Source organism: Aquarana catesbeiana, linkage group LG12 (genome assembly GCF_042186555.1).
Source record: "Aquarana catesbeiana isolate 2022-GZ linkage group LG12, ASM4218655v1, whole genome shotgun sequence".
NCBI classification, from domain to species: domain Eukaryota; kingdom Metazoa; phylum Chordata; class Amphibia; order Anura; family Ranidae; genus Aquarana; species Aquarana catesbeiana.
The window spans coordinates 63,005,834-63,019,969 of record NC_133335.1 but is presented as its reverse complement, the minus strand read 5'-3'; the positions used below and the strand labels follow the sequence as shown (position 1 = coordinate 63,019,969).

Genomic DNA, 14,136 nt, shown 5'->3' with positions numbered 1-14,136 from the left:
CATCCCATAACAGCTTCAACTCTTCTGGGGAGGCTGTCCACAAGATCTAAGAGTGTGTCTATGGGAATGTTTGATTATTCTTCCAGAAGCGCATTTGTGAGGTCAGGCACTGATGTTGGACGAGAAGGCCTGGCTCACAGTCTAAGCTCTAATTCATCCCAAAGGTGTTCTATCATGTTGAGGTCAGGACTCTGTGCAGGCCAGTCAAGTTCCTTCACCCCAAACTCGCTCATCCATGTCTTTAGGGACCTTGCTTTGTGCACTGGTGCACAGTCATGTTGGAACAGGAAGGGGCCTTCCCCAAACTGTTCCCACAAAGTTGGAAGCATGAAATTGGCCAAAATGTCTTGGTATGCTGACGCCTTAAGTGTTCCCTTCACTGGAAGTAAGGGGCCAAGCCCAACCACTGAAAAGCAACCCCACACCATAATCCCCCCTCCACCAAGGGATTTGGACCAGTGCACAAAGCAAGGTCCATAAAGACATGGTTGAGCATGTTTGGGGTGGAGGAACTTGACTGGCCTACACAGAGTCCTGACCTCAACCTGATAGAACACCTTTGGAAGGAATTAGAGCAGAGACTGCGAGCCAGGCCTTCTTGTCCACATCAGTGCCTGACCTCACAACTGCGCTTCTGAAACAATGGTCAAACATTCCCATAGACACACTCCTAAACCTTGTGCACAGCCTGCCCAGAAGAGTTGAAGCCGTTATAGCTGCAAAGGGTGGGCCAACTCAATATTGAACCCTACGGTCTAAGACTGGGATGCCATTAAAGTTCATGTGTGTAAAGGCAGGCATCCCAATACTTTTGGTAATATAGTGTACATATTCTTTTGGAGTTTAAACTGATCTTCAGGCTTAAAATGTTTTTTTTTTTTTTTTTTTTTTTTTTTTACCATGTGTGCAAAAAGTGCAAATTTGGCTTTGTCCTTTGCCTACATACATTGTACCAAAAGCCTTTTCTTTTTCTTCTCTCGGAAGGTTGGAAGGTATGTTACTCCTCCATACCCAGAAATAAGAAGTATTTTTTTTCACTCCTGGCAAGTGAACTGAGGAGTTGGAGGGCAAAAGAAGGTATGTATTGCTGGGGGGGGGGGGGGGGATATTTAAAGTGGTTGCAAAACCTTTCATATACCCAGCGAAGTGACTGGCCTTAGGTTATACACAGAGATTAAACAAATCCCTGTATATAAGTTGTACCTGTTTATCTGCAGTGTTCTCCTCTTTACATTTGTTCAAAGTGCAGAATTTATAAAGCTTGTCTGAGCTCCCAGAAAACAGGGGGTGGAGAGATGAGTGACACACTACAGAGCTTAGTAAGGAGAGCTCTGGTTGCTGATTGAAGAGAAGGGACAGCTCCCCTCCCTTCACACAGCACACAGGAACAAAGCTGAGGCTGTCAATCACATGCTGTGTGCTGGAGACCCCTCCCCTGATAACAGAGGAATGAAGCAGCAGAGGGAAATTAAACTTAGTGCTCTCGATTGAGACAAGTATACATTATAGAGGGATATGCTTTGTTCATATTTCATGTCTGAGGTTTACAACCACTTTAATTCACATTATTTGCATTTATACTGGATAAACATCACTAATAACAATTGGAGACATTTGAAACAAAAGTAATTTTATTATATTACCCTATAAAGATACATCAGTTTATAGATACACTGTATATATTTGGTTTGTAGTCAACAATACTTAATACCTAAAATATAAGTCAAATATACAAAATTTATAAATAATAAAGTCAATATTCCCTCACCTGTAAGTACAGCCTAATTAAGTCCTTTAAAGGGTAAGGGTAAGCTTCCTCACCCCTTTCCCCTTATCTTTCTGAGTAGAGGTAACCCAATCTGCCCCCTCAAAGCCCTCAACTTACTTAGATCTCACCACCAGGGCATGTGGTGATGTTTATTTCTCTCACCAGCTTCCTGGCCCAATGCCCACGCTTGCGTAGTTGGGCTCCATGGACTTCTATGGGGCTGGGAGATGGATTGACTTCTAGTCATCTACCAATCTATAAGACCAAACTGCACACATGTGGACATCAGTTAAAGAAGCTTGTGCTGCAACAGCGAGATCTAGGTTAGTGGAGACTTTTGAGGGGCTAGGATGTGTTAAATCTGCTTATGGGGTAAAGGGAAAGGATAAGGAAACTTTGTCTTAACAAAGTAATGTTGTGTTGAAAATGTTTGACCTATAGAGGGCTAATATAATATTGGTTATAGTAATAGGCATCAGTTAGAATAATTATCTATCATTTTAAATAAAAAAAGGTTTGGGCTTTAAAGTCTTCCATAACCATCTTCTGGTTGACAATGACTTTTAGTATTTTAAGTGGAGTAGAAATTGTCTTAAAATGATCTGACCTCTGCAGTAATGTCATTACCCCAAATTCACACTCCGCCTTTCTAGTCTGCTTGAGTAATGGGTTTTCCACTTTCCAGAAAAGCAATTAACCATAATGTCAAACTTTCGTTTGCTCACAATAGAATATTCTCTATGTAATTATCAAAATAACTGACTTTTACCATAGCGTAGATCAGGGCTCTCCAAACTAGGGCCTGCAGGACACACCTAGCTACAAGATTTTACCCAGTCCTCAGCAACTACTCCCATATGTTCTGGGAGCTCTGATGTGAAAGGGGGCTCTGATATAAAGGAGGGATCTGATGTGAAGGGGTGCTATGATGTGAGGGGGCTCTAATGTGTGTGGGGCTCTAATGTGAGGTAGCTCTGATGTGTAAGGGGTGTTCTGATGTGTATGGGGGCTCTAATGTGATGAAGGGTCTGATATGGGGGGCTCTGATGTGAAAGTTGGGCTCTGATGTGTATAGAAATCTCTGATATGAAAGGGGACCTCTAAAGTGAAAAGGGGGCTCTGATGTGATTGGGATTTTGATGTGTATGGAGTTCTCTGATTTGAGTTGGTTTTTGATGCCTAAGAGGGACTCTGATTTGAAAAACGATCTGTGATGTGAAAAGTGGAACTCAGAAGTGAAAGGGGGCTCTGTTGTGTGAAGAGGTGGCTAGGAATTGAAAAGGGGCTCTAAAATGAAAGGGGGGCTCTGATATAATGGAGGGCTCTGAAGTGAAGGGGTGATGTGATGTGATGTGAGGAGGCTCTAATGTGTGTGGGGGGGGGGCTCTAATGTGAGGTAGCTCTAATGTGTAAAGGGTGCTGTGATGTGTACGGAGGCTCCGATGTGATGGAGGGTCTGATATGGGGGTTCTGATGTGAAAGGGGGCTCTAATGTGTAAGGGGGCTTTGATGTGTAAGGGGGGCTCTGATGTCAGGGTGGCTTTGATATGAAAGGTTGGCTCTGATGTGAAAAGGGGGCTCTGATGTGAGTGGGGTTTTGATGTGCAGGGGGGGCTCTTATTTGAGTTGTTTTTTGATGTCTAAGAAGGGCACTGCTTTGAAAAGGGGTCTCTGATGTGAAAAGAGGGGCTCTGAAGTGAAAGGGGGGCTCTGTTGTATGAAGAGGTGGCTCAGAATTGAAAACGATCTCTAGAATGAAAGGGGGGCTTTGATATAAAGGAGGGCTCTGATGTAAAGGGGTGATGTGATGTGAGGAGGCTCTAATGTGTGTGTGTGTGTGGGGGGCTCTAAAATGAGGTAGCTTTAATGTGTAAAGGGTGCTGTGATGTGTATGGGGGCTCCGATGTGATGGAGGGTCTGATATGGGGGGTTATGATTTGAAAGGGTGAATCTGATTTTTCAGGGGGGCTTTGATGTGTAAGGGGGGCTCTGATGTCAGGGGGGCTTTGATATGAAGGGTAGGCTCTGATGTGAAAAGGGGGCTCTGATGTGAGTGGGGTTTTGATGTGTATGGGGGGCTCTAATTTGAGTTGTTTTTTGATGTCTAAGAGGGGCACTGATTTGAAAAGGGATCTCTGATGTAAAAAGAGGAACTCTGAAGTGAGGGGCTCTGTTGTGTGGAGAGGTGGCTTGGAATTGAAAAGGGGCTCTAAAATGAAATGGATGTGAAATGGAGCGCTCTGATGTAAAAGGGGGCTACTGATGTGATGGGGAGATTCTGTTGTGAAGATATTTCTTGGAGTGTGTTTATTCATTCATTTATAAAACTAATTTTTTTAAGTCCAAGTAAATTTGTAAAGTATACAATGTGGCCTTCAAACTGACAAGTTTGGAGACCCCTGATATACTGTAGATGTAAATAAGAAATCCTGGTACAAAATTGCACATCTTCCTTCATAGTTTTAAAACATCCTGTGTCCTTTGGAAACAGCTTCAAGGTAAATCTATTAGTGCTAAAGAAGCAGAAATTTAATGATGATGACATGGAAGTAAAAAGGAAACTCAAAATACATTTCATAAATTGGTTTATGTGAGAGCTCAAAAGCTGAATTCACAAAGCTAACACATCAGAGTAGATTCTTCTTTTAAAAAAGTATTTTGTTCAGTGATATTTGAAACATTTAGTAAATATATCATTCAAAAGTAACATATGTAATATCCACAAATTATGAGACAATATTTTAAAATGATTCTGCTATACCGGGGAGTGAATATCATGAACTGCACACTTTCTGTCCAATAAACACATAGAATCAAAATGCCAATTTTTACTTTGCTGCTTCTTTTTTTTCTAACATGGCAGCGAGCAAAAAAAAATACACAGACAAAGGATGAAATGTCAAATACTCTCATTTCTATTTAGGTTTACATATTTTGTAATTAAACTGATCCAAATGTTTTTCTTATACAAAGTACAAAGACAGTGTCAGACCAATGAGGCTCATTATATGACATCCAACCAATTTCAAGAGTTCAAAGATATCCCTCTATCTCAGGGCTACAACACAAATACAGAATTGATGCACAAATGGTTGTAAAAACATAAAATTTGTCACTGGAACTTATATGCAACAGAAAAATTAATACAATCTAATTTCTATGAATCTATGACTAAAGATTTTACTGTATGTCAATCCAGATATTTCAAGACATTTTAGGACAAGAACCTTGTATCGTTATATTACTTTTTAATTATTTACAGTTGCACAATAAATATTTATTATATTTTTAAATCTGCTATTTCAAACCATCCTTTTTATTTTTAATACGATTATTTCTGCATGTGTTTTATATATTTGTTATATGAGTTTAGATTAAAAAAAAAACTTTTCTTTTCTGTTGTTTATGAGTTCAGTGGCTATATTTTTACAACCATTTTTGTACCAATTCTATATTTGTTTTGTAGCTCTGAGGAAGGGGGATACCCTTGAAACCCCTAAAATGCATTGGCTGTTTTATATTGACTTGTTGAATATATGCTGATTTTAAATGCTTTTGGACCCTCAGCCCATTGGTCTGGCACTCTTTTTGGACTTCCTATATGTAGCTTCTGAACTTGAGGTTCAATAGGGGCACCCAGTTTGTGTTTAAAGGCAGCCTCAGCCACACATATTTCAAAAAACATTTGGTTGTCAGGATTTAGAGAAGTTATCCGCAGCAGACACAATACTGTGCTTGGAATTATATTGATATAAATACATATGTATAAATAGTTATTATTTTATATAGTTATATAGTTATTATTTTATATATATAAAAGTGAGTACACCCCTCACATTTTTGTAAATATTTTATTATATGTATTTTATTATATCTTTTCATGTGACAATACTGAAGAAATGACACTTTACTACTATACGCTGCACACTGCATCAAATTGATCTGCATGGCTGTCCTCACAGAAGGAAGCCTCTTCTAAAGATGATGCACAAGAAAGCCCGCAAACAGTTTGCTGAAGACAAGCAGACTAATGACATGGATTACTGGAACCATGTCCTGTGGTCTGATGAGACCAAGATAAACTTTAGTTCAGATGGTGTCAAGTGTGTGTGGGGGCAACCAGGTGAGGAGTACAAAGACAATTGTGTCTTGCCTACAGTAAAGCATGGTGGTGGGAGTGTCATGGTCTGGGGCTGCATGAGTGCTGCCGACACTGGGGAGCTACAGTTCATTGAGGGAACCATGAATGCTAACATGTACTGTGACATACAACATGTACTGTGGCATGATCTTCTCCCTTCAGAGACTGGGCAGTATTCCACATGATAATGACCCCAAACACACCTCCAAGACTACCACTGCCTTGCTAAATAAGCTGAGGGTAAAGGTGATGGACTGACCAAGCATGTCTCCAGACCTAAACCCTATTGAGCATCTGTGGGGCATCCTCAAATGGAAGGTGGAGGAGCTCAAGGTCGCCAACATCCACCAGCTCCATGATGTCATCATGGAGGAGTGGAAGAGGACTCCAGTGGCAACCTGTAAATCTCTAGTGAACTCCATGCCCAAGAGGGTTAAGGCAGTGCTGGAAAATAATGATGGCCCACAAAATATTGACACTTTGGGCCCAATTTGGGCATTTTCACATAGGGGTGTACTCATTTTTGTTGCCAGTGGTTTAGACATTAATGGCTGTGTGTTGAGTTATTTTGAGGGGACAGCAAATTTACAGTTATACAAGCTGTACATTCACTACTACATTGTAGCAAAGTGTCATTTCTTCAGAACATGAAAAGATCTAATAAAATATTTACAAAAATGTGAGGGGTGTACTCACTTTTGTGAGATACTGTATATATATATATATATATATATATATATATATATATATATATATATATATATATATATATATATATATATGGGAGATAGAGATAAAAGGCAGATATCTATCTATCTTCATAATCTACTTATCTATCTAAAGAAATAAATCAAATTATATTTGTGACTACTATATCTAAATAAACCACTAAACAAAAAGTGCTAAATGTTACAGTCAGAGATTAAACTAATATTTAATAATTTGTTGACATCAATGTCCCTAAAGTGACCGTAAAAAAAAGGCCCTCTCCAACCCCCTGATATTAATCTTTCCAGTGATCTCACACAGTCCTTCCTCCATAATATTTTGTGTTGACTGATGTCAGAGCCTAGAGGAACCAATAACATCACCCCCTCCTTTATATGACAATGCTGGAGCATAATGATTGACCACTAGACCGGCACACTGTTACATAGGAGGAGGTCAGATGTTCCACATACCTGGGTATTGGCTGAAATAGAGGGAGAAAGGGCAATGGATTGCTAATGAGGTGAGTATTAGTGGGTTGGGGGGATACTTTTCATCATATATTTGCCATAAAAAGGAAAAGTTACTGAATCTTTTGAAGGGGTTGTAAACCCTCATGGTTTTTCACCTTAATGCATTCTATGTATTAAGGTGAAAAACCTTCTGTAGTGCTGCAGCCCCCCCAGCCCACCTTTTACTTAGCTGACATGTATCCTTCTCTGGCCGGGAATGAGCACACCATCTGTAGCTGGTGTCTCAGGTCCTGATTGGATAGATTGAAAGCAGCGCAGCCATTGGCTCCCGCTGCTGTCAATCAAATCCAATGACGTGGCGTCCGGGGGTGGGGCCGAGTTCTGCATTCTGCATTCGGGAGTGCACCCGCATGGGTGTCCACCAAGGAGAGTGCTTTTCCAAGTGGACGCTCAAAGCGAGGATGAGCTACCAGCGCCGCTGAGGGTCCCCAGAACAGGAGGTTTGGGACCACTCTGTGTAAAACGAACTGCACAGTGGAGGTAAGAATGACATGTTTGCTATTTCAAAAAAAAAAAACGAGAGTTTTATAACTTGCTTAAATTTTAACTTGTTTTTGTTTGTGATGAGAATGGCTGAACGTTGCTGAATCAGCATTTTAAATAATGATGTGATCGATGTATAAGCTACAATGACATAATTATCACCTTTGCCCTTTCATCCCCTAGTTTATTCATGTTTTTAATGCTTCAGCCTCACCCTTACTTCAAAGTTTATTGATTACAAGGTACAATTTGACATTTAATAGAGACTTACGAAGAAAGACTTCATAGCGTTAATAAAACTGACCTCACTGTATAAGTTATGATGACACAAATTCTTACATCTTAGGAGAATGATGCATAGAACAAGTCAAACTAGTAGTGAGACCAATGACTCTAGTATCCTAGTGATCTACAAAATCATGATTTTCATCATGTAGCAAGCAGAAGATCATAGGTGCTTTAAATAATTAAAAAGCTTAGGCCCATCACAGTAATTTCTAACAGCTCTCTCTTGGTGACATAATTTTCCTGCTCTCAACTTCTTCCGTAATTGAGACGACTCTGACGAGTTTGGAACACCCTAAGACAGATGGGTAAAAATGAAAAAAATGCTTTGTTGAATCCAATTTCTCAATATTTAGACAAAATCACACATTTTATAAAACAATTTTTTTGAAAATAGGGCGTAAGCTGTTAACATTGAGAGAACATGGAGGCATGTATATGCCACATAATGCAACCCGAGGTTCAAGGCAAACGCCAGACAAAACATTTTTGGTTTGTCTAGAGCAGGGATCTCCAAACTACGGCCCTCCAGCTGTTGCAGAACAACACATACCATGAGGGATTGTAAAACTCTAACATTCACAGCCATGACTAGGCATGGGAATTGTAGTTCCTGAACAACTGGAGGGCCATAGTTTGGAGACCCCTGGTCTAGAGTAAGGGTTTCTAAACCATGCCTCACTGGCTGGATATTGGAGTTGTCGGGACTTTGAATGAGGCACATGGGGAAGGTGCCTCCATCCCTAGTTCAAGGAAAGAAATGGGAGTTTGGGACTTTAAATGAGGTCCATGGAAAACAGGGGGTAAATTAAAATGGTGTTTATTGATCATGGAACCTGTATCAAACCATATTACAAACATAGACCTCGTGTAAAAGAAGAACATTGTAATAAATGTCATTCAATACACCTACGCACATTTGTGTGAGCGCATGCACTAAGGCATCAAGAGCACATCAATATGTCAACTAGAGGCCACATGATAGTCACAAGCAATTGATGGATACATACAATGATAAATACATATATATACACATAGAAGCAGCATTAAGCGATGGAAGTAAAAATGTGTGAAACCATAATTGATTGAAGAAAAATGTTCTGAGTTGATAATGAAAATGTGAGCATATATCTGCGTAACAAAATGCCCGACGCGTTTCGTGTGAACCACTCATCAGGGGCACAGTGCTCAAACATATATAAAATCAGTGCAGGGGAGATGTGGTGATGGTGGAGCCAAGGCCAAATTTGCAGTCCTTACCGGGAGCTGAGGTGCCAGAAACATGCACTGGCGGGGCGCATGCACAGAGCCCCCCCACATGCACAGAACCCGGAACACTAGATCTAATGATGAGACAATGACCTGCCAGTGCTGACTACCAAACGGGGTATGTTTCCCAGAAAAGTGTATACGAGTGCTGTGGTGCGGTCTGCCATCATCTGTTTGCAGCCTCACTGGCTGGATCCAGCCTGTTTCAAGATTTTATACAGCCTTCTGATGTAAAAGGGGACACAAAAGTAAGGGAAATTTCAATGTATTTTTTTTTTCTTTTGTTCAACGCTGGTTACAATAAAAAAAAAACAGGCGAATTCAAATTTAAATTTGATTTGTTCATGTATAAAGCATTTTTTTTCAAAATGCAAATATTTGGAAAATATTTAATGTGGCCCCAGTACTGAAAAGTTTGGAGACCCCTGGCCTAGAGTGTGGTAAGATTAAAACCTCTGTTAGTTTTTCATTGCTGAAGGAAAAGAAGTTCCAAGAGCCGCACATCATAAAAAACCCTCATGTAAAGAGTGGAAGCAACCTCAGCCTAGACTCCTTCTAGGCCACTCCCCAGACATTTTTCACCCTCCCATGATGCCACAGACAGGGGAAGATAAAAATATTATTGGCTGCTGCTTAATTGAGAAAAGACCAATATCAGATGAATGCCTGCCACACATGGGAGCCATGGAACACAAAGCTCTAGCCCACAATAATTAAAAAAGATGTCCAAAGGATACAAAAGGATAAGGAAATAGAATAAAAAGATGAAAACTAAAAAAAGTGAAAATAGATGAAAAAAGGGGAAATGGTGATAACGTCCTTAAAATGGACCCCCCCCCCCCTTTCATCTGAGAGTGGAATAGGGAGTCCAACAATAAAATAAAAATCTATTCATTTAAGTTTGATTACATTATAAATAAAATAAAGAAATTAGAATGAAAACAATGACTAAAATATATTACAAAATACCAAAAGAAAAAAAATTAGAATATAAAAAAAAATTGAGATAAGGAACTCTCTAGAAAATTGCACTCTTATTTAATAATATATTATATTATATTATATTACATAAACAACCAGATTTAAATTTCCATATATGTGTGTCTATTTTTCATTCTGATTTTTTTATTTTATTTATTAAGTAATAAAATTAATCAAACAGATTTTTAATATATTGTTGGACTCCCTATTCCACATTTGGATGTTATCACCATTTCCTTTTTTTTTGTCTTGCTTCACTATTTTTTTGGTTTTCATTGGCTGGGCGAATGGTTCGGCCTGAACACCCGAATTTCGCTGAAAACCCGAATTTGCCCCAACGAACACCCTGCAATGCATTGCGCGCTGCACAGAATGCTTTGCCCAATCAGGGCGCATGGTGTAAGCTGGTTATTAAGGTGCGGGCCGGGAAGCTGCTGACAGCTGAATAAAAAATAAAGCGCCGGTAAATTAAATAAAGAAACAAAAGCATAGAGTTCCCCCCAGTATGGCTTTTAAGGGGAACCCCACGTCAAAAAAAAAAATCAGCGTCCCCCAATCCATACCAGACCCTTATCAGAGCATGCAGCCCGGCAGGTCAGGAAAGAGGATGAGCGTGCCCCCCCCCCACTGAACCATACAAAGCCACATGCCCTCTACAAGGGGGGTGGGTGCTTTGGGGTGTGGAGAGGGCTCTGCCCCCCCACCCCAAAGCACCTTCCCCCATGTTGATGGGGACAAGGGCCTCTTCATTTTAAATGGGATTTGACAAATTTTTTTCTTTAGAAATGTAATTTGTGCTGTAGCATGTCTTATGCATGCTACAGATGCACCACTTTACAGGCACATTAAGGGGACCCCCCAGGCACTATATTTAAAGGAATTTTTCATTTTTATTGTTGTTGCACTTCAAGCATAATTAAAATCATGGCTCCTGAAAAAAACTATTGTTTAAAAAAAAATATATATATATATATTGATACATGTCCCCCAGGGCAGTACCCAGACCCCCATACCCCTTTTTTGGCCAAATACTTGCATATATGCCTTCAAAATGGGCACTTTTGATTTTTCCTGTTCGGCTCCCATAGACTTCAATGGGGTTTACCTTTCGGGTTAGAACATCTCCCCTGTTTGGGGGGGGGGTCGGGTGTTTGGGCCATCCCTAGTTTTCATTTTGGCTTTGGCTTTGGTTTCTTTATTGCACATTTCCTTATTTCTTTTTTAACACTCTGCCAAAACGGGTTTTTGAGCATTTTTGTATTCTGCATTCTTTTGGACATTTTGTATCTTTCGGACATCATTCTGAATTATTGTGGGCTAGATCTTTGTGTTCCATGGCTCCCATGTGTGGAAAACATTCACCTGATATTAATCTTTTCTCAACTAAGCAGCAGCCAATAAAGTATTTTTTAATTTTCCCCATCTGTGGATTATCTATTTCCAAGACTAAGCCCCGTGGGCAGGGCAAAACATGTCAGGGGCATGGCCCAGGTGGAGTCTAGGCTACTCTTTACATGAGAGTTTTGTGTGATGTGCGACTCTTGGGACTTCTTTTCCCTCAGCATTGCCTTCTATGGAGCTGAGATGAGCTCTTTCTCTTCTTGCACTCCCAGCAGTTGTCAGCATATAGGGACCTACTACAGCCTGAAGTGGGACCCTCAATTTCAAACATATGAGAAATCTCTAATTAATTTCTTGTATAGGTGTCAGTTGCCAGGCAGAACAGAAAGAGAGCAGAAATAACCCAACAGTAAACACAGGCAGTAATTAAAATCTGTATTGAGTTAATCTAGAATCGGAGCACCACACTGTGATATTAAAGTCCAAACACAAGCTTATTCAGTTGTTAAAACCATACACAACCATACCAACACATTTCAAGGGCTAAAACAAGCCTCCTTTATCAGGGCTTTAAAAATATCACAAAGTATGCCTAAAGTAAAGTAAAAAAAAAATACTATTATAGTTATGGTTATACAGGCTGCAGTATCTAGAAATACTGTGGACAATAAAGGAGAGAGAATAGTAGTGTCTATTCTCTGTTACAAATTGACCCTATCATTTAGTTAGGGCTCAGTATGCCTTACATAATATCTTATAGTTAACTGTCGTGTACAGTAGATGTCTTTTTGTCACTGACCTTCTGAGAAATGTGGCATACGTCTTGGAACACTGCAAAATAAAGAGGTAATCCATGGTTTTAAAAACATTTTAAGACACCTGATGTAAAGCAGCTAGTAGACATTAATATTAATGAAAAACATGTTGCACTATCAATATCAATATAAATTGCATAAATATAGTATACATATAAAAGAAGACTTTGGACAGATATGTGCTTCTCTCAAATTTTTGCTGGTTTAGCACCAGCCAACATGTTATAATATACATAGTTAGTCAGGTTGAAAAAAGACACAAGTCAATCAAGTTCAAGCAATAAAAAATAAAAACATAGAATAAATAAATAAAATAAAATGACTAGAAAACCTCTATTGACAGGATCATATACTCACAGTTGATTCAAATCAAGGCAAAAAAGCACAAATAAGCATGGTCCAATGTGCTCCAGCTCTCATCTCCCAGAATGCAATTAGATATTGCTATCATTATTATTAGTAGTATTATTATTACCTATACTGTAAATGTTAAAGTAGAAGTAAAGGCAAACTATTTTTTGGGGAAAGCGTAAGGGAGGGTTACAACCCCTGTCAAATATTTTTGGTCATCTGTGTCCCATTGTGGAGATTTCCCTTCATTTCCTCTCCAATAGCCAAAACAGGAAGTGAGGGGAAATCCCTCTAAAGTGAGGGAACCCCTGGTTGCTCCCAGGGTCACCAGAACTAGTCCTCTATTCCTGTTCTGGGGACAACCCAAAATGTAGGATTTTGTTTTTCTTTCATTTTCAGTTATGAAGGTAAACAGGAGAAATAGAGAGGGTAATTCTCCATAATAGGGATACAGACAGCAATAAAAATCTAATAGGTGTTTCTTATTACTCTCCACTCCATGCAAAACTGAAAAAAAAAAGCTTTGCCTTAGTTATACTTCAATATACAGTTATATGCATTTAGGAATGCATCCAGCTTTTTTATAACACAATCTTCTGAGACAACCAGAACTACTGTAGTCTTTGATGGAGTCTATTCCACATGTTTACAGCTCTTACTGTGAAGAAACCTTTTGGGTTGGGGAGGGTCCTTTGTAATGACTATAAAGCAGGGGTCTCAAAGTACCAGCCCGCGGGCCATTTGCGGCCCGCGGACCGGTTAAAAATGGCCCGCAGGCAGGGCTGATCCAGGACTAGAGGTCGACCGATATTTGGCCATTAGGCTGATATATAGCACTGGCTGCCGTTCCTCCTCCCTTCTCCACACTCAGCGCATGATGCTTGTGTGAAACTGAAACGTAACAGGAGGAGAGAGACAGAGGGATCTGACAGCTTGAGGTTGATGTTGGGGGTGGGCGGGACCCGGCCAGGGTGGGTGGGACCTGGCCAATATCAAACACCAGCCGATGGGATCTGGGCGGGCCGCTACGTGTATGTGGCCCACCCCTTTTCTTAAGCAGCCCGATCATTGGCTGGTGTTTGATAGTTGCTGGTCCCGCCCACCCCACCTGGGTCCCGCCCACCCCAACCTCAACCTCAATTCTGACAGATCCCTCTGTCTCTCTCCTCTGTGCTATGTGTCAGCTTCACACAAGCATCAAGCGCTAAGTTTGGACAGCTCCTTGTCAGTTTCACACACGGTTACACTCCGCTCATTGTGAAACCTGCCAGTGCCACCTGCCAGTGCCAATCAGTGCCATCTGTCAGTGCCAGCTGCCAGTGCCACCGCCAATCAGTGCCACCTGCCAGTGCCAACCAGTCTGCCAGTGCCACCTCCAACCAGTACTACCTGCCAGTGCCACCTGCTACTGCCAGTCAGTTCCACCGCCAACTGGTGCCTGCCAGTGCCACCGCCAACCAG

At 40.5% G+C, this 14,136-nt stretch overlaps 1 protein-coding gene across 1 annotated transcript in view; it reads right to left on the bottom strand.

The window, feature by feature from the left end:
- Positions 1 to 8,130: 8,130 nt before the first annotated feature.
- LOC141113344 (keratin, type I cytoskeletal 19-like) overlaps positions 8,131 to 14,136 on the bottom strand; it is a 30,127-nt gene continuing 24,121 nt past the window's right edge. The window contains exons 7-8 of the mRNA XM_073606404.1: positions 12,309 to 12,340; positions 8,131 to 8,213 (exon numbers count right to left, since the gene is read on the bottom strand). Coding sequence (XP_073462505.1) covers positions 8,131 to 8,213; positions 12,309 to 12,340 — 115 coding nt within the window. The remainder of the gene's footprint in view (positions 8,214 to 12,308; positions 12,341 to 14,136) is intronic.